This window comes from Pristis pectinata, chromosome 2 (assembly GCF_009764475.1).
Source record: "Pristis pectinata isolate sPriPec2 chromosome 2, sPriPec2.1.pri, whole genome shotgun sequence".
NCBI lineage: Eukaryota > Metazoa > Chordata > Chondrichthyes > Rhinopristiformes > Pristidae > Pristis > Pristis pectinata.
Window position 1 is genome coordinate 105,027,172 of NC_067406.1, and position 21,644 is coordinate 105,048,815.

The 21,644-nt window shown below is 39.3% G+C and overlaps 1 protein-coding gene across 2 annotated transcripts in view; it reads left to right on the forward strand.

The window, feature by feature from the left end:
• Positions 1–21,439, forward strand: part of ap1ar (adaptor related protein complex 1 associated regulatory protein) — a 60,100-nt gene extending 38,661 nt beyond the window's left edge. The window contains exons 6-9 of one of the 2 annotated variants that reach the window (XM_052010449.1): positions 385–449; positions 5,266–5,342; positions 12,244–12,366; positions 18,207–21,439. In XM_052010449.1, the coding sequence (XP_051866409.1) occupies positions 385–449; positions 5,266–5,342; positions 12,244–12,366; positions 18,207–18,472 (531 nt within the window). In that variant the 3' untranslated portion in view covers positions 18,473–21,439. The remainder of the gene's footprint in view (positions 1–384; positions 450–5,265; positions 5,343–12,243; positions 12,367–18,206) is intronic. The other variant, XM_052010448.1, reaches the window with a different exon arrangement.
• The last annotated feature ends 205 nt before the right edge of the window (positions 21,440–21,644 follow it).

The window sequence follows — 21,644 nt, forward strand, 5'->3', positions numbered from 1 at the left end:
GCTGTCCACTTCTCTCTGTATTTATGAGTGGAAGTATTTGGAGCTACAGATGCTTAAAATAGTCATAAAACAGTAATATGCAGGAAGAGAAAGGCAAGATTAAATTGGGTTTAGGCTAATTCTGTGAAGAATTACTTAGTATGTTCATTCTAAGGTGCAATATGAAAATGATCTTGTTTTGAAACTATTCAAATTTCTTGACCTCTTGCTGTGCCCTTTACAGCTGTCTAATACTTAATCTATTCTAAATAACTGTCATTTGCAGAATCACATATAAACTATTGCATATATTTTGTTTCTCTCCCTCTGGTTTCTGCTTTGCAAATCAAGATGTAGCATTCTATATGCAAAGATGATGCACTCATCAATCTCTATGCTTTATAGCAACAAAGGCTACAAAAGATGAAGCAAAAGACCAAGTCTGCTGCAACCCCTGACCAGCAAAAAAGGTGAGACCTCCTTAATATTAAAGCTTTTCCAGTGTCACTGCATGTTCCTCTTCTGTTGTGCAGGCAGCTGGGGAAATGAGCAGCAGAGCTATTAAAAACAATGATCGGTAAGTTGCCCAATCTTAGCCAATAGTGATAGCAGTTTCATAACTGGCTTCAGCACGTTTGAATTCAGGGAAATATTCGTTCCTTCTGGGTTATGTTTGTTATCCTTCTCAGCCTGCCAATGCACATTGAAGCATGCATCAAGGCTGAGCTAAGAGAATGCTGCGTTGATAGTGCCAGTATTGGAATAAGTACTAGTTCAAGTCCCTTTGAACTAGAAGAAGTGGGAGTTTGGCGACGTGCTTCTCAGAACATAGATGATTAAGGAAGTACAAGCCTAGCAGTCGTCTTTGAATTTTTAGTCTGCGATACCATTTTGGTGTTGGAGGTACACATTTGAAGGGCAGTGTAAATATCTTGAAGTGGAGTGCCTGGAACTGAATACAGTGGTGTGGATGTGATCAAAACAGAACTCTGTGCAACCACAATACCATGTTATTTCAGTACCCTTGAATAGTTCAGCATTCTATTATCCTTTCTAAATTTGTTCTGTCTATCCACTTGATCTTGGTAACTTCTCTGCTTGGATCCCTTAAATCTCTGCTCACCCGCAATTCTTGGCTTCTTATCCTTGACTTAATATTCACGGTCATTTTTCATTTTCTGTCTTTTTTTTGTCTGAAGTAGATCCCCTCAGACTTTCGACAATGAACTCAATCTGCCACAATTTTTCTCACCCAGTCAATCAGTCAGTGCTTTCTAATTTACCATTCCCATCAACATTTTTGCAGTTCTACCTAATTCAGTGCTATCAGCTAACTTGGATGTTTGGTTAAAATAAAAAAACAAAATTCTGGAAATTCTTAACAGTCAGGTAACGTCCATAGAGAGACAAAATTAACATTTCAGGTTGATGACCTTTAATCAGAACTTTGGAATACTTAGCTCTTTGCTCCTTGATCCAAGCCATTCGTGTAATCAGTGAAAAGCTTGAGGCACCGATATAGGGAATACCCTTATGCCAATTTGAATGCATACATTTTATCCATTTTGTTTCCCATCTTCCAACCAAGTCAAGGTTATCTCCAGTTCTACTTCCATCTTGTTAACAATCTCCAATGTGGAATCTTGATGAATGGTTTCTCAAAGTTCACGCAATATCCATTAGATACTTCTCTATCTGCCCTGTCTGATGTAACCTCAAAAGTCTCAACTGAATTCATTGGACTTGATTTAACTTTTGCAACTTCCTGGTGGCTCTCACTAGTAACTTTTGTTCAAATGATTCTTCAGACTCTTTTAACTGCCACAGCTGACCTTTGACTAATGGGCCTACAATTGCTGGTTTTATTTTCCAAGTATAAATAATGGAATATGTAACATGTTACCCAAAAAGGGGTTAATTCTTGATTCAGGAGTCTTTTGGCAAATCACAGCAAAGTTTGGGGGGACAAAAATGTTTCCTACCTTTTTATCATCTTGGGAAAGAAACATCAGGTCTCAACAATTTGTCAATCTTTAGTTGCATCAGTTTGTCCATTATACTTTTTTTATTACATATTGAATCTGTTGCTTTTTTTTTATTTTAGTTCTTGCATCATGGAAATTTTAACATCCTTAACACCAAGATCAGTATATATAGCTATTTAGTAATTCCTGATTTCTGATCCCAGGAAGTCACTGAAAAGTTAGGTTTCTTCCTGTTATCTTGTTGGGAAGTAGACATCTTTGCCAACCTAGAACACAATCAAGAGCATATAATATGCTGGCACTTAGTGCCTAGCCAAAAACCTGATGAAAAGCCTAAGATACAATAATATCCAAATGATCAGTCTCCCAAGAAAGTTAGAGAAACAAAGGACTGCAGATGCTGGAATCTAGATGAAAACACTATGAAGCTGGAGAAACTCAGCAGGCCAGGCAGCATCCGTGGAGAGAAGCAGGCGGTCAATGTTTTGGGTCAGGACCCTTCTTCAGGACTGAAGATAGGAAAAGAGGAAGCCCAATATATAGGAGGGAAAAGCAGAGCAGTGATAGGTGAACAAAAGAGGGGAGGAGGGGTGGGCACAAGGTGGTGATGGGTAGATGCAAGTAAGAGATAAGTGATAGGCAGGTGCGGGGGAGGAGGGGAGAGCAGATCCACTGGGGGATGGGTCAAAGGTAAGGAGAGAAAGGGGAAAAAATAGTTTGAAAACAAAAGAGACTAGGAAAGAAAAGAAGCATGGTGGGGGTGGTGTTGTGGGGAAAGAGTGGTTGGGGGGAGGGTGGTGTGGGAATTACTTAAAGTGGGAGAATTCGATGTTCATGCCATTAGGCTGCAAGGTTGCAAGACGGAAAATGAGGTGCTGTGCCTCCAGTTTGCGCTTGGAATTCTCCTGGCAGTGGAGGAGGCCGAGGACTGTCATATCAGTGATAGTGTGGGAGGGGGAGTTGAAGTGACTATATTGGGCTTCCCTTTTTCCTATCTTCAGTCCTGAAGAAGATGGGGTCACTATCACCACCTTGTGCCCAACCCGCTTCCCCTCTTTTGTCCACCTATCACTGCTCTGCTTTTCCCTCCAATATATTGGGCTTCCTCTTTTCCTATCTTCAGCCTTGAAGATGGGTCCTGACCCGAAACATTGACCACCTGCTTTTCTCCATGGATGCTGCCTGGCCTACTCAGTTCTTCCAGCTTCATAGTATTTCCCAAGAAAGTTAGCAAGGTTTGTTTTAAAATTGAGTTTGTGCACTTTAACTGCCATGGTATTGTCAGAATGCAGACAATAACCATTTGAAATAAAACTCTTCCAATGTGACTTCATGAAATGGGAGTATTTAGTGATCCATTGCTGAAGTGACCATTGAGATAAGCCCCAGCTTTTTCCTAGCACCAGCTACTTAAAACCTACTTCTCTGTTTCTTCACTTAGCTCCAACAAGTGAGGAGTTTATGAATATCTTTGTTAGTTGGACTCTTTTTTATTATTTTTTGGTCACTCACTGGCTCCAGAATTTCCCAGGGTCTTGTGACTAACCATTAAACCTCATTTACTTTCTCACTTCCTTTTTTGAGATATCAAATTCTGCTCATCCATGAGATCCAACTTCTGTTGTACAGACTCCATTTTCATAGAATGCTGATCTGTTCAACTTTTCAGATGCCCTTTTGGGGGCCAAAGAAAGCAAGGCAGCCTTTCAAAGAAAAAATTGGTCATGGGTGTTAACTCAATATCCTTGCCCAGATTTTCATTGTGAAAAAGGATATCAGAATATTTAAATACTGTTGATTAATGTTTTTAAATTTTATCATGGTGTCTTCCAAAAGAAAAAGGAATTGTTCCCAGACAAGAGCAATTAACTCTGCTACTACTATAGGAAGTGTGCTCCTGCTTACCATACACTGGTACCTTGTTCAGCACTACCCTGGAGAGGGCTGATTTGGTCACATTGCTCTTCATCCTCCAGTCTGAGCACTCACAGGCATGTGCTTTTCTCTATAAAACAAAAGGCATCCACTCAGGCTGTGCACTGCTGCACCAGCAACATGGTGCTCCCCAGCAATGAATTGCCCACACCATGGTGTGGATAGCTGTCTGTGATGGCTAGTGTCAGATGGGCTGTGGGGCAAGTGGTGTGGCAGCTCTATGCTGAGATGTGAGGCTCACTGCTGCACATTGGCTGCCATAGTCAGTGCAGTCATTGCTTTGACTGGTAACATCTGCTCCATGTGTTGACAGACAACCGGGATCCTACGGGCTCTCATCGCCTCCTGTAGGATGTGATGGAAACTGCAGTCAATTATTCTAATGCTAAATGGGAAATGTATTTTTGTAACATGTTGAGATGGATCTTCCACCCTGGAACCATCCCTTCTATTGGACTTGCAGACATCCCAATGTCCATTTCTTATGTGGCCCTAAGCCAGCAGTGGTGTTTTCTACTATGCCACCAGTGCTGCTGTCTGTTCCTGCTCTGGACACATGAGTTCAACAGGAGAACATGAATTTCCATTAACTTCCCAGGTACCTTGCCCACTGATCCCGTATCTTGGCGCCAGTACAGGGTTGCCCCATTCAAAAAAGAAATTGGCTTCGGAGAGCTTTTAATTTGATTTTAATTTAGTTTAAATGTATTTACTTTTAAGTGTGGTTCCCTTTTTTAATTTTTTTAAAGTTTTAATTTTTTTTTAAAAAGTTTTAATTTTTTTATTTGGGTTCCTAGTTTTTTTTTATTCACCTTCATTGACAGCTTTAAAGGGCAAGGCCTTGGGGTGAACTTCTAGCTATCAATACCATACTGGGAGTACAGGCAATTTCTTCCTGGGCCTCTCCCTGTATGCTGCATTCGGCCAGGCCAGTGCATTGGGAGCCAACCTCCCAACAGAACACTGTCCAGGACCGTTTGGGGGATAAAGCAGTAATCCAAGGGAGGACAACTGGTGTTTTGAGCATCATAACCATTATGTTATCTTGTCACAGATGTTAGTTTTAATGAACTATTACAGTGATCATAAATGTTATGTCAGTGTAGCATTCTGCTAGTGAAACAAAATGCTACAGAACCAGTCCATGACATTGTCTGAATTGTGCTGCTGGGCAGCAATCAGCCAGGCTATTTCTCTTATCATTAATTTTAATTATGAGGAGTTTGCCTGTAATTTCTAGATTTGCTCTACTGGTTGGCATGACCCCTACTGAGACCAAACATTGATCAAATCATTTATAAATGTCTTTAAAATTGATGGTGAACTTAACTCAATGGATTGTTTATTCTTCTATTGTTTTGTGCAGTGAAACGGGGGAAGAAGACTTTGAATCATATCTGCAGCATGCAAAATCTCAATCTGAAGCTTTCCGGAACCAACACAGTAAGTTTTCCTGCTGGAAGATAAGGGCAAAATACTCTCCCAAATACTGTCAGCCTCACAAGCACTTTCTTAAAATATAATTATTTTGGCTACCTGTGGCTGAATGTGCATTTGAGCTTGAAAGTAGATCAGAGTACTGAGCCAAAAACAGCTGAAAATTGTTCAATTATTGTCAGCTGGGGAGTACTTTGGGTCGAGTGACCATGGTTCTATTAGTTTCAAAATGGATATGGAGAAGGACAGGATGGGACTACAGGTTAAGATCCTAAACTGGAGCAGGGCCAATTTTGGAGGTATTAAGTGGGATCTTGCAGAGGACATTGGGTGAGACTGTTTGCTGGCATGTTTAAGGAACTCTGGCTGACGAGAGATACTGAGATCCTGTTCAATAAAAAGGAGGCATACATTGGGTCTAGACCCCTTGATGTAATCCCTTAATGACTATAAGAAGTGTGGGAGTACACTTGAGGGAAATCAGGAGGACAAAAAGAGGGTATGAGGTGGATCTGGCAGGCAGGCTAAAGGAACATCCCAAGAGATTCTATAGGTATATTAAAAGGGTGACTAGAGAGTGAATAAGTCCCCTTAAAGATCAGCATGACCATCTATGTGTGGAGCCAAAGGAGATGGGTGAGAATTTTAATGAATATTTCTCATCAGTTTTTATTGTGGAGGAAATGATAGATGTGAAAGAAATGAGGGAAATGAATGATGATGTCTTGGACTGCATACAGATTACCAGCAAGGAGCTATTGGCAGCCTTAAAGTGCATTAAGGTGGTTAAGTTCCCAGATCCTGACCAAGTGCATCCTCGGGTCTTGTAGGGAGCTAGGGAAGAAATTGCAGAAGCCCTTGCAGAGATACTTGCTTCATCCTTAGCCACAGGTGAAGTTCTGAAGTCTGGAGGGTGGCTAATGTTGTACTGTTATTTAATAAGGGCAGCAAAGACAAGCCAGGGGACTACAGGCTAGTGAGTCTGCCATTATTGATGGGTAAGTTACTGGAGGGGTTCTGAGGGACTGGATCTGTCAACTTTTGGATAGACAAGGTCTAATTATGGACAGTCAGCATGGCTTTGTGTGTGAGAAATCGTGTCTCATTTTTTCAAAGTGGTAACCAAGAGGATAGATGAGGGTAGGGTAGTGGACATTGTCTATGTGGACTTTAGCAAGGCCTTTGACAAGGTCCCACATGGCAGGCTCTGGAAGGTTAGATTGCATGGGATCCAGGGGGAGATAGCTAATTGGATTCATAATTAGCTCAATGGTAGGAAGCAGAGAGTGATGGTCGAAGGCTGTTTCTTAGACTGGATGCCTGTGACTGGTGGTTTGTCACGAGTTGGTTCTGGGACCTTTGTTCATTATCTGTATAAATGATTTGGATGTGAATGTACAAGGCATGGTTGGTAAGTTTGCTACTTAAAAAAAAAGTGGTATCATAGACAATGAAGAAGGTAATCAAACATTACAGAGGGATCTTGATCCGTTAGGTGAGTGGGTCGAAGATTGGCAAGTAACTTTCAATTTGGATAAGTACAAAGTGTTGCATTTTGGGAAGTCAAACCAGGGTAGGACTTGTACAGTGAATGGTTGGCCCCTGGGGAGTGTTGTGGAACAGAGGGACCTAGGGGTACAAGTACATAGTTCACTGAAAACAATGTCACTAGTTGAGAGGGTGGTGAAGAAGGCATTTGGCATACTGGCCTTCAACATTCAGGGCATTGAGTATAGGAGATGGGATGGTATGTCACAGTTGTACAAGACGTTGGTGGGGCTACACTAGATGTATTGTGTACAGCTTTGGTCGCCCTGTTATAGGAAAGACCTCATTAAGCTGGAAAGAGTGCAGAGAAGATACTGCTAGGACTCGGGCCTGAGTTATTGGGAAAGGTTGGGCAGACTAGGGTGTTATTCCTTGGAGATTGAGGGGTGACCTTTATAGAGGTGTACAAAATCATGAGGGGTATAGATGTGGTGAGTGTACCTAGTCTTCCTCCTAAGAAAGAACTAAAAACTAGAGGGCATAAGTGTTAGGTGAGAGGTTAAAGATTCAAAAGTGACCTGAGGGGCAACTTCACGCCGTGGGTGGTGCATATACGGAATGAGCTGCCAGAGGAAGTGGTTCAGGCAGGTACATTGACAGAGTTCTTTCCTGTCTTCACTGATATCCACCCTCGTTTTGCACCCACTGTATTAATTTCAGAATCTTTGCATGCAAATGCCACGTTGACTTCATTGCAATTGCTAAAAGCTGTCCATTCCAGCTTTCACTCTTTACTATTCTGATTTTGGTTTCTGTACGTCCTCATTCCCCCAGACCAATATTGGCTGTCCCCTAGAATTCACTTCCTAAATCCTGCTGCTTTTCTAGGTTTCAGTGCGATTTCAGAAACATGTTCAAAATGTACCACTTAAGCCATATCTTTAGTTATTTCCTCTAACTAGTGACTTATTTTTTTCCTCCCTAAAGAACCGGTCTTCTGTTAAAAGTTGTTTGAGCCACAAGGATAAGATGATCTTTGTACTAACTTGAACGCAATACCAGACTTTACAGAATCTTCAACAAACCATGACATCTTTCCATTATCATAGCATGGTATCAATATTGAGTGCTTGAACTCATGCCAGAAAAATGTGTAGAAAACCCATCTCGCCTTAATTATTTGCAGATGGTACTATTGAATACTGCAATATTCATACAGCACCATAAATATTTTGCATGCTGTTGTGTATATCTGCTAAATGGGTGTTAAGGTGTATGAATGGTTAAACTAGAATAGATTTAAATCACATTTTCTGTTGAATTCAATAACTGCTTAGAGCTTATTAATGCAGCTCCAGTGCATTTTTGGATTTAAAACGGTGAAGGATAAATGGGTTTTCAGCAGTAAGATCATGCCTGATTTTGATAGTGGATAACACAAAGCGTAGTGTAATGAACTGCTCTTTAACTGAAGTAGTGAATGTAGGGGCAATGAAGTATGTGAATTTAAAGCTAGTCAGTGTGAAGATCAACAATTTATAGCTGTGTGTAACTGGAAGTTTCCTTATTGTATTCGGTGCTTTAATATTGGGAAATAGTTGCATATAGCAAAATCCCACAAAAAACCAATGGGATAAATGACTAGATATGTCTAGTGATGTTGATTAAACATCAAATAATAACAAAAGTCCCTGCTCCTCTGAATAGTACAGCGCAATTCTTTTTTGCATCGAGGCAATAGAAGATCAATAACATCTGAAAGGCAACAGATTGGAATGCTGCAATTCTCTCAATACCGCACTAATGTGTCAGCATTGATTACCTGCTCAAATCTCTGAATTGGGGCTTGGATGTGCCCACCTGACTTGGTGACAAAAGTGCTATTTTGAGCCAATGCTCAATCTTGAAGATAGTTGGTTAATATTGTATGATGTACTGACAAAATACTAGCCAGTTGTAAAGGAAATAGAGATCAACTATTTTTTTTGTATGCTACCTCCATGCCATCTTACTGTGGTTGTAATTAACATCTCAGACGGTCATTCATGGCGGTGGAGGGGGTGGATAAGCAAAATTTATTTCCAGCTGGATTTTGGCCTTTGAGGGAGTTCATCTGCATTTGGAAAGGCTTTTATTTATCCTGCAGATAAAATTATAAAATGAATATGAAGTGAACAAACAGTTTGATCCTTGTGGAAAGTGAATCATTGTGGGATTTATCACAATCGTTTTGGTAAGTTTGACCAAGGAAATGGAAATGTGAAGTTTGATATGTGCCCATCAAGAATATTTGCTGTCTAGGGGGCAGGGTACTTGCAGTGTTAGAAAACAGTCTCTGAAGGAGAGAATCTTGGAGATTAGTATCAGTTAGTCCACATCCTCAAAGGATGTGGGTTTTCAAGCTTCCAGAATGTGGCTATTTAAGAATTAATGCTGAACTGTTCAGAATATCTAAAATAGAAAGAGGGAAGTTGGTGAAAAATCACAAGGGTACTGATCACTCGCATAATCCCCGAGTTACTGGAAATGTCAATTAGCTAATTAATTATGAATATAATGAAGTAAATATTGACTTCAACTTCTTTGCAATCATTAATCTAAAGCCAGAATGAAGGAGATCATGGAGCAGATGGGAAAAATCCTCCAAAATCATAACATAATTGTATAACAGAGTAGCACATATCTACAGGCTTTTTAGAGTCTGGGTGCTATTCTGGTAAATCTACCCTGCACTGACTTCAGGGTTGTCTATCCTTTAAGCTTTGGTGTCCAGAACTGCTCACGGTATACCAGGTGTGATCTAACCATGGTTTTATGTAGCTGTAGTAAAACCTCCACCATCATGTATACCAGTAGATATAGACAAGTCAATATCCTACTTCTGGCTAGTTTCTGAATTCATCCATAATTTTTTTTTAATGATCATTGTACCCCCCATCTCCTTGGACTTCTGCCACTTTTAACTTTTCATCTTTTAGAAAGTACTCTGTCCTTTATTGGTCTGGAGAGGACTATTTACATTTGCCAGTGCTGAAGACATTTATACAAGTTTTACCCACTTCTGTACTCTAAATAATTCAGCCAGGTTTGTTGGGCAGACCTACCCTTCACAAACTGATAGGACTCTGGTCAACAACAGTTTTTAATTTTTTCTGTTATTCTAGACTTAATTGTAGGCTCTCATAATTTCTGACAATGTATGTTTCATTAGCTGATCTATAATTCCCTGGTTTCTTCCTGTCTCCTTTCCTACATGGCATTTACATTTTATTATTTAAAGGAACAATTCCCAAATGGAGCATTTTGGAAGATTATGGTAATAATGTCTGCCAAACTCTGAGAGAGTTCCTTTAAACAATGGGGTGAAAACTGTCTGGAGCTGGAGACTGGACACTTTTCAGTACCACAAGGGAGTGGTGAGGATGAGTTAGAGTGGGTGACTTGTCCAGTAAAGTACAGAGGAAAAAAATTAAGAGTAATACAAATATTGACAGGAGTGAAAATAAGAGGCAAAGGGAAACAAATAATTTGGTTATGAAATAGTTAATTTCAAGCAACAATATGATTTAAAGAATTTGAAATGATCTGCTTCCTGATTATTATGCTAACAATTACCATGTTAAAATTGGTAAACTTAACTTTTTACAGGGAATTAATGGGCATTTGAGATGTTTATGCACAGCAAATTGAGAGTGATTGTAAATCGATCCCACGACATTCTGGGACTTTTAAACAAGGCTAACTTCTTAATACCCTGAACTTACTTGTTGCACCCAATATTATTAGTATCCTGTTACTTGAAAAATGTTGCGTGATATTTTTGATTGCAGCAATGTTAAGGGAGAGGTAGAAAAATGAAAAGGAAATCTAGCCCAAAATTTATGGAGGGAAAGAGATCAAGCTGCAATGGACATTTTCAAATAAGAAATGCCTAAAAGTGAGGAACTGCTTTGAAGTCAAGCTGTTATTCTCATCTTGCATGGAACTACATTGGAAGGTTAGCTTTAGTGTTGGTGCATGGATCAAGACTGGTGCGTGGGCTGAAACTGAAACTGAAAGTGAACAACAAATAATGTAATAGCTAATAATTGTTGCTGAAAGTGAACAACAAATAATGTAATAGCTAATAATTGTTGCTTGATGGCAATGCTAATAATTCCTTCCATCACTGCTGATGCTTGAGGGGAGGCTTGTGAGATAGTAATTGAGTGAATTGTTGTATTGTGTTTCTGTGAATATGGTGAACTTGGGCACCTTTTCATTTTGTTGAGCAAGTTTCAGCATTACCATGGTATCAAATAAGTGGGCTGGTAGCATGTGGTTACCTGAGGGAATGGCTTTTATCTAACTACTCTTAATTTAAAAAAAAGCTCTCATCTCCATTAGTCAGCTCAGCCTTCTCTTTTCCAAGCTGAGTAGACCTGACTCTTCAACCTTCATGGTTGAAGTCCTTCATTCCTGGTAATATTCTGGTCAATCTCCTCCATGTTCCTAGTGTTCAGAATACACCTGACATCTGAGGCTGAACCAGATATTTATGATGTTCCAATATGATCTCTTTGCTTTTTATATTCTGTTATTTTGTTTATAAACCCATGTAACTTGTACAATTTTATCCTCATCAACTTGCTGTGCCACCTTTTTAAGTATTTTTGAATGTAAACATTAAGTCATTCTGCTCATCTGCACTCTTCGTAATTGTGTCTTTTATGGTAGACTGTCACTCCTTATTGCATCTCTCAACATGCATCACTTCACGTTTCTTCACAATGAACTCCATCTGCCATGGTTCTTCTCATTATTTGTTTTTGTTATCTGAAAATCTATAATCATCAACCACTGTGTCCAGTTTTGTCATCTGCAATATAATGATACTGCTGTTTACTTCTGAGACTAGGTCATTTGTCAAAAATTAAAACAAAGTATTGAAACTGGCCCTTGAGGAATTCTAACAGCAAGCCACATCTCAGCCTGAAAACCCCTATCCACCATCTTCCTTTTCACATTACAGAGCCAAACCTTTACCAAAATACCACTTTTCCCTTAATTTTATGGGTTCCCTTCCTCTTTAGTAAAGTGCTTGATGTCTTCTTATAAAGGCACTTTGTTGTTCTAATCAGGCAAAATGCCAAATGAATAATGGTAATGCTCAGTAGGTCAGCCAACATTTATAGAGAAAAAAGTTAACTTTTCAGATTAATGATTTCTCTGGAACGTGAAACACCTGTTTTGGGGGGGGCGGGGGGGGGGGAGGGGGAATCCACCATATATATGTTGGATCAACTATAATACAATAAAGCATTGTATACCTTTGTGTCATAAGTGAGGAATAGAGTGTTTATAAGTTGACCATGAAGCTCTATTTTTCTGAAAATGAGTTTTGTGCACTCGTTACGATTTGTTCCTGCCTTCATGCTAGGAATCTTCCCAGAGCCTACTCTTCTGACGCCAAACACTGAAAGCAGTTGTGACCTGACAACAAAAACCAAATCAACAAATGATGATAGTACATCACTGGACCTCGAGTGGGAGGATGAAGAAGGTAAAGCTATTTTGATTTGTTAACTTTTTATTCTTGGTTTCTAGTGTTTCATTGAGCAGAAGCCGGGAATCTGACATACAAGTGAAACTGGCTCTAGTAAACTTGTCTGGTAATGGCAATTAGTGACGAAACTTCTGTAAATTATTATCCCTTAAAATTTGAACAGCATATATTTTACATTTTGACCTTTTAAGTCTTCGAAGTTACATAAGCAACTAAACATAGAGACCACGTTGGCTTTATTGGCAACTTCTTCAATGAAGATGAAAGTTGTGGACTATAGGAAGATATCAGTGTGGATTGATCAGGTTGACACAAAAGTGGAAAATGAAATTGAATCCAGGGACATGTGAAGTAGTGCATTTGGGAAGAGCAGACAAGACAGTGGAATACATCTACTAAGAACTGTAGAGGAACCAGAGAATCTTGGGGTGTATATCCTCTGATTCCTGGGCAGGTCATTAAGATAAACAGGATACTTCCTTTTGTTGGCTGAGGCATAGAATATAAGAACTAGGTTTTCTAGAACTCTATAAAATGCTCGTGTGTGACCTGCAGATCTAGACACCACACTGCAGGAAGGATGTGATAGGGAGGGGACAGAGGAGATTTATGACAATGTTTCTGGTACCGGAAAATTGCATTTATAAGGAGAGAGAGTCTAGTTCTGGGTTATTTTTGTTGGAGCTAAAAAGTATGAGTGGAAATTTAACTAAGATGTATAAACTGAGGCCGAGAAAGGGTGAGTACAAGGACCTACTTAGCAGAGGGGTTAATAACTAAATGACATTGATTTAAATTGATGGCAGGATTAAAGGAGATTTTGGACTTTTTTTTAACCCAATGGGGTTTGGCACTCACTGTCAAAAGGGTGGTGGAGACAACATCTCCCAACACACCTGAAATATTTACTAAAAGTTAACAAGTGACTTTTTTAGCTAGCATGGACACAATGGGCTGAATAGCCTTTTGTGTACTATAAAATTCTGATTCTGGGTTGTGTGTGCTCCTTTACATGGTGTCACTGCCTACATAAATGAGGAATGGCTCTCCACATGCAGTTTCAACTGCCAACCAAACTCTCCCCTGCATTGCTAGTCAGCTGTTAGTGTGCTTGAATCAAAATAATTTGGTGCCTGACCAATATAAGTGAGAAAAATGTCTTTGTGTATTAGCTGAATGAGCAAGGTTTATCCTTGGACTTCATGGCTCAAATCAAGTATGTGCTATCATGAGATAATTGCATTCTCTTACGTAACCATGAGCATAGAAGCATGTTGAAGCTATAATGCACATGCCTGTAGCAGGTCTCAGTGAATGTTTCACGAATTGTATGCTGCACAACTTCAACCTGCGGAAGAGCTTCCGAGAACATCAAGGAGACCACAAAAGAAAATTGAAATTGCTTCCAGCACAGAAGCCAGTATATTCACAACATTGATTGTAGCTCACATGTTCCCTATGCCTTCTACAAACAAGCAGTTGAGCATTACATTCACTTCTGAAATTCAGTTCCATTAATTCGACAAAACTGACTTGGAAGTGGAATGGAATGCACATCTACTACTATATTGAGCATTTACCACAAATGACTAAGGACAAGTTTCCACCCCTTCCTGTTTTCTTCCACATGACATCATAATGTGTGATCTATGTTTTTAAACTTTGTCTTGTTTCATTGAATTCTCTCTGATTTAAGAACCGAAGATGATTCACTATTGTACATGCAAAACAGCTTCTTGTGTTTGAGGTGCCTTTCCTGTCAGCAAAGTCCTGAGGTGAAACTGCTGCAGTGAGGCGGTACAAGTTTGTTTTTTATAAATCCAAATGAGGACCTGATGTATCTTTACCCCTGAGGGAAGAGGGGTGGAGGTCAATACTCGTATTCTGCCTTGAAATTACTTGAAATTTGAGAGGAAGGAATGTGTCACAATTGCAGAATATGCTATACTTTTTTCCAAATTTCAATAGAAGGATGGTATGTGTAGTAAGTGTTCACAATTGACCAACACGCCAAGATACAGCAAGGCATCCGTGTTCTATATTTGTAAATATTTTTATACCAGCTAAAAGCAGGATTGTCCATATGATTGGGTCGCTACCAGTTTCTATCCACTGCTGGATGCCATCCAAGAATTCAGAGTTAAATCTGTGCTTAAGCTCTGACTCTGGCAAGAAGGGTACCACTACACTAAAGCATCCCTGCTAATGCACCCCCTTAATGGAAGACCATAATCCTTCAATGGCAGAAAAAGTTACCAGTTAATGTTATTTTTTTCTTCTGGAGTGATCAAGACAACATGCTGCCTGAGCTGCAGCCCTCACTGCCAGCGATTTTTTTTTTCTTTTTCCACACTTCCAGAAATATATTTATGGCTAGTGTCTGAGGACTAGTGTTTCACTTCATCTTCTGATGTGCCAGGTTTTGACCAACTCTGTCTCAAATTGAGCTTGTTGGAGAGACTTTAAATTGAAAATACTCCCTTTCCTCTTCTATTTTGAATTGACCCAGACTTCTTTTATAGAAGTAGTGCTTTCACTGTTCCTGCCTCACTACGTTACCATCTCATTCAGCTATACTGAATTCTGTGTAGGCCAAGCTGGATTATTTCTGATACCATGTTTACCATAGCAGAAAGATTCCAGAGCTATGATAAGCAAGAATCCTACAGTATAACTTGGGACAGGAGGTTGTTACACCTTATCCTCTCTCCATCATAGAATTTTTGCTGTTCAAATCTACCAATGTCAGTCATTTAGGGAATACTGGTAGCAGTACAAATGCAATGACTGAAACATTTTGTCAGAGTTTTCACAAGTACAATTCTTTGTTGATCATAAATCTTCACTTTGATCAAACCTGTTCTTTTAAATTTGAAAGAACAACACTGCAAAATGTGTCAAAGAACAAATTTTATGTCTATTAATCAAACATACACTTTGGCTTCTAAATAAACAATTAAAATTTCTGTATCATTATGCAGCATTACATTAAGTTAGTGTTCTGTACAGGAACGTCATTATAAAGGAAGGAAAATAAAACCTGTTGCTCTTGTCACGAACCAGCAACAAAAGAAACACACTGAGCATGATTCAGTGTTAAAAACTATTTTATTAATCACTACTTATGATAATACGTAAAATAAAAGTAAAAATGTTAGTATGTTAGCATTCAAAAATGTTAAACCTCGAACGTTAACCCCAAAAACTAAACTCTTCGTGTGTGTGTGTGTGTGGCAAAGTCCAAAACTCCCAGTTCAGGAATGGTTCTTAAAGTTCAGTTCCGCAAGCCATAAGGTGAAACATAAGCAAGGGCTTCTTCAACAACCACCGTTCTCAGAAGATAAGACGTAGACATAGAGAACATAGGGAGAGTAAATACGAACTCCAAATGTTCCACGATGGAACCCAAACGACACTTCAGGGTTTACTCGGTAGTGACTTTCTCACCCCGAAAAGCATCCGGATCGTGGTCGTCCACACACAAATACTTGTTTCCTTCTACAGGTCAGCAACAAAGTGAACTCCACCGGATTACTTCCATACATGGATTTCAGTGGCAGACACAGTTATTGTTTCTCATCCATCGATAGAGAAAACAAGCAGGCTGGTCTCTCCCTCTCCCTCTCCCTCTCCCTCTCCCTCTCCCTCTCCCTCTCCCTCTCCCTCTCCCTCTCCCTCTCCCTCTCCCTCTCCCTCTCCCTCTCCCTCTCCCTCTCCCTCTCCCTCTCCCTCTCCCTCTCCCTCTCCCTCTCCCTCTCCCTCTCCCTCTCCCTCTCCCTCTCCCTCTCCCTCTCCCTCTCCCTCTCCCTCTCCCTCTCCCTCTCCCTCTTCAACAACGTCATTACGTCCTTTATCTTCTATTGACGTAAGCACGCCCCACACACACATACACACACACTCTCTATCTTAAAGGGACTTTCACTGAGTCCGTAACACTCTACCATGTAATTGTTGCTGTCTTGTGCTCTGACCTAGTAAGTTGCTTTTACAAGTTCAATTTCAGTATAAGAAGCAACAAGTCTTAAAATGCCATGGACCTTGCAATAATTTTTTTCCCCAAAATAGATGAATATTAAGAAAAGTGAAGTTAAATCGATTACTACACCCTCATAAATTTTACCTATTGTAGTACCAATACTGGTTATTAATAAGTGTGACAATTCAGGATGGGGACATAACCTCTCAATTTTATCATTGTTTTCTTTCTTGCAGTTTTACCATAAGGATAAACCTTCTGTCAGTCTGAAATTGCTGTCTGTTTCCCCTGGGCCAGGCTGGTTTTTTTTCCCCATTGTGGCTTTGGTCACAGTTTTCCACTGGGAGATTGGCTCCCAGCACTGTAGTGCAACTGACTGCTATTCAGGGACTGCCTCAATGCAGACAGTCCGCAGCACTGGTGCCACCCTGTCCCTAAGCTATCTATTGTCAATGCCATTACTGTTACCAAATGTTTGAAAATATCTGTAACATTCAAAAACATTTTGTTTTGCTTGTACTTATTGAAAAGTTTCTAGTTTGCCCCTGCAAACAAGACCCCGGGCAACTGGACAGAAGATGCCACTGCCAACTGAGGTTAAAAACTTAATTGCAGGGAAATTTTGCCTGTAGAATGGGTGCATACCAATTCTCTTTTGGATGCCAAGGGTCTTGATGGTTTGTATTGTGCTCCCACCATATATTGTGAACAGTGTTATATTTTATTGCCACTAAGCAGTTTCAGATGGCGGCTGCTTCCAAGTGGGAGAATTTCCACTAGTGGGAGATAATTATAAAATTAAAACCTGAGGTGCATAGAAATGTCTTTTCACAGAGGGTGATGAAACTCTGGAATCCTTCACCCAAGAGGATTGTGGAGCCTAGATCATTAAGTGGAAGTAGATAAATATTTGAGGTATCAGGGCATTGAGGGCTCTGAGGAGCTGGCACAGAAGACAAGATGAGGCCTGAAGCAGATTAATCATGATTTTATTGAATGGTGGGGCAGGTTTGAGTGGCTGACTGACCTTCTCCAGCTCCTGTCTTGTCCTTCTGTACTGGTTTGTGGAGACTGGTAGTAAAAGGAGTGGCGTGTTCTGCTGATCCCTTCAAGGAAGCTTTTGGCCTCTGTTCTGTCCATGTTCTCTTGCATATGTTGTATGTATGTCATTAGCCCCTAAATGATTGTCCTGGTCATCATAAAGCGGATCCACTCAGAATAGGAAATGGAGAGTGGGAATTCAAACCATGTCCATTAACCTTGAAGGCCTTAGTAATGAAAATGTGCAGGATGGACGGATGAATGGATTTGATCTGTAGAACCTAATCAGTATTGAATTGGGATCCAATAAATCCTTCCGTGGCCTTGCTCCTCAATAACCTCATGTTATTCTGCAACCCTTAAACAATTTACCTTCCTCTAATATTGGTCTCCATTGCATCCCTGGTTACTTTACTCCATCTTTTTGGCAACCATGTCTAAAGATGCTTAAATTATAAACACTGGGATTACCTCCCCAATCCCCTCCAACTCACCTTATTCTTTAAACTTATTTACTTTGACAAAGCTTTTGGTCACCTAACCTGATATCTTGGCCCAGAGACACTTGTTCGATAACGCACCCATAAAGTTCCTTATTGCTCTGCTAATGTTAGATGCTTCGGATTATGTGGTGTGTTGATGATTGCTTTCGTACTGTTATAAAATATTTAAAATTGTATGAGTTTCTCCATTTGTACAAATGAAATAGGAAATAATTCTCTCAGTGCACTGCTGTAATATAAAACTTGTTCTTAATCCTAGTATTATACTACTCCCCATGTTAAACCAAAATGCATGCATTTTTTGTATATTATTCAAGGAATTAACAGAATGATTCCAATGAGAGAACGTTCTCGAACAGAGGAAGATATTCTTCAAGCAGCCATGAGGCACAGCAGTCATAGACCTGGAAGCAACCCCTTGTCTGCATCAGATGATTCAACTGGACTAGAATGGGAAAATGATTTTGTCAGTGCTGAGATGGATGATAATGGGAATTCTGAATATGCTGGTTTTGTGAACCCAGTTCTAGAACTCTCTCCTAGTGATGTGAAAATTACAGATGCTTATCAGCAAGCTAGGTAGTGTTCTTGCCAGATAACGTGGAATGGTTTAAACCAAAATTTTAAGACACTCTAAAAATGTTTTTCAATTTTCATGGGACTTCTGTTTGTTTTTGACTAGTGGTCTGACTCGACATAGAGTGCAAAACAACACAACTGCTTTGTATTGTGCTAGCACATACAACTTATAATTAAGTGCAATTCTTGTAAACTTTCAGCTTATGAATGAAATTTTTAAACCATTACCTTTTGGTGTTGATTAAAGTGTGTTGTAAAGGGGAAATGTGATGAAATGTAACTGATGAAACTTTCTAGCTACATGGTGCATGTCGGTAGGTATTCATTGCTATAACTCATTGCTGCTGTAGTTGTACAAGGAGTAACAAAATGAATGAACACACTGGATTAGTAAACTGTTCTATTGACTAAGTTTGGCAACTACTGTAATGAAAAATTTTTTTTACAGAAATGAGCCACCTTTTATGTTGTTGTTCTATTGTTCTTTTTATTGGAAGGTATTCTTGGTTGAGTGTTAGCCGATATTTCTCCAACCTATCAAAGAGCAAAATACTGCAGATGTCAGAAATCTGAAACAAAATTAAATACTCAACAGGTCAGACAGTATCTGTGGAGAGAGAAACAGATTTAACAATCCAGCTCAGTGACCTGGAGAATTCTGCTGAAATGTCATCGACCTGAAGCTATAGTTTTGTTCCTTCTCCTCCACAGATGCTGCTTCATGTTGAGTTTTTCCAGTATTATTTCTCCAATATATGCTTTGTATTTTTTTCTTCAAAAAAGATTATTCAAGTGTTAATTCATTTTGTCATCTTCCATATTTGTTAAATCCATTGACTTTTTTCCATCTTCTGGCCCTTTTTAATCTAATAAAGTAGATAAGGTACTAGGAGGTTTTTGTTGTTAAGTGACAGCTCCCAACAGGCCTTTAGCTAAACTAGCTTTACTTTAAAGTGCAACTTCTAACTTCACCTGTTTTGCAGAATTCACAAGAAAAGTTGACGCATCGGTTAGCATTACATTTTGGTCTCCTACTACAGAATCTACAGAGTAACAACTCAGCCTTGACCCTGTGCACTTAACACGCAATATTAATAATTTGTCTTGTATTCAATTTCTGAAGTTCGGTTCCATTTTTCAGTACTTAAGTTAAATGCATGTACCTAGAAAGTTACCAAGGATAATGGTTTAGTGGGTAAATGTATTGTGCTGTTGTCCTTAAATGTGGATTCAAAGATAACTCTGTGATTTTCCACCTTTTTTTTTCGTGCTGGCTGCAGGAGTCCTGCAGAAATTAGTTTACATGATGTTAACGTATACCTTTTTCTAGTAGGAAGTACAACAGACAACAACCCTTAACACTAAACTAACCTTCTCACTTAGAGAAGCCATAAGGATATCTTGCATAAGAAATGGATTAGAAGTCATGCTAGCATACCATAGGGAACAATTCTGGCATAAGAGTGGCATCTTGTTTAACACACAGCCTTTCACTTTGCACCTGTGCAAAATCTGACCTGGAGTACTTGAGAATAAAGAATTTACTGTTCTATTCTTCATCTCTGGCATGTTACATTGAGCACAACAACATTTCTATTCTACAATTTGTTTACTTGCACAGATTTAGAAGTTAAATATAAAACTGGTAGTTTTATAAGGAAATTGTATTCTAGAAGTGATTTGTTCAGCAATTGTAAGTTGAAATCCTTTAAGTAGTCCTCCAGAACATTTTCAACTTTGAATTATTTTTAGGCTTGTTGGTGGTCCTTTTATCTGGAATCCAGGCAGCTGCCCTGTAAAGAGAAAGAATCTCCATGCTTACCCTCGTATAGTTCCCATTCTCCTAAGTATGATGGAAGATCTTGTGGAAAAATTCACTATGGGTATGAAATAAATGAATGTAAAACCAGTTTTGCCATTCAGTGGAGCACTGGGAACTACAGCTCAGGAGACCCATGGAAAGGAACTTAATGCTTGGAAGTTCAATGACTGTTGAGAGAAGTGGTGAAAGATGAAGAGTACAGGACAGGAATAGAAGGATATGTCTGCAGGGGAGATGTAGCAAAGTGGGAGGAAAGTTGTTTGGACCCAAATACCAGCACGGACCTGTTGGGATGTTGCTGGTATTTGCTGTAAATTCTGTTACCTGGAGTTGAATGCAGTCCAGCCTTTACTTCCCAGGAGTGTTTTGTTTTAATGCAGTTTCATTTCTATAACCTTGCCCATGGGAACTGTTGGCATATTCGCACACTTGATTATTTCCATCACTCTTAAACAAATATCCTTTACAGCATGTAAGAATTCTTACTAAAGTCATTGCAAAGTTTGAAATACTCTGTGCTCAATTGTTCCAGTTTCAGCAGAACCAAATGATTTTGCTTAGTGCATTCTGGCAAATGGATTTTGCATTTTGTTGAAAAGGAAGTTGTGACATTAAATTCTCCTTAGTGTAACATACTCATGAATTAATATATTAACAATGATAAAATAAATGTAAAGGTGGATTTAGAGTAAAATATATAATTGTTTTAAAATGTGCTTTGATCACAGTCCAAGCATAAGAGTAACTTTAATTCTGTTTTTAATGATGTGACAATTAAGGATATTTCTTGCTCTTAATGGCAATAATGAACTCATAAGCATTTTGGAGTGTGTTTCTTTTTAAATACACCACCAGTTGTTGCAGTTGGCTTTGTTTGCTTTTTGTTTATATGATCCACTGTAATGACCTAATCATTTGTGAACCTAAACATCTTTAATATAAATATTGCACATAGCATTAAACTGTGTGTGCAAATGTTGAACAAATCAATTCATTTAGTCTTTTACACCAAGGTTCTTGGCACCAAGCCAAAAGAGTAATCTGTTCTTTCATAACTCTAAGCCTCATCCTGGTTTCTGATGCCACCCTTCCAAGCAAACATTCCTCCTACTGTAATAAAGATCGTCACTGTTCTAACCTTTATTTGACATTCTACATAAGAAAAAACATTGTAAGCGCATTCTCCTCTTAGCCACTGCGTATATCTAATTAATGATGGGCAGATGGCTGGACCACTTGGTTCTGAACCAAAGTGCAGCCTTTTCTTTCCACCACGTGGCACCACAAAATCTTGGCTGTAGAAATGTGGTGTTATGTTTCATTTGTCTCAGGCTATTTTCAGCACCATTTCTCC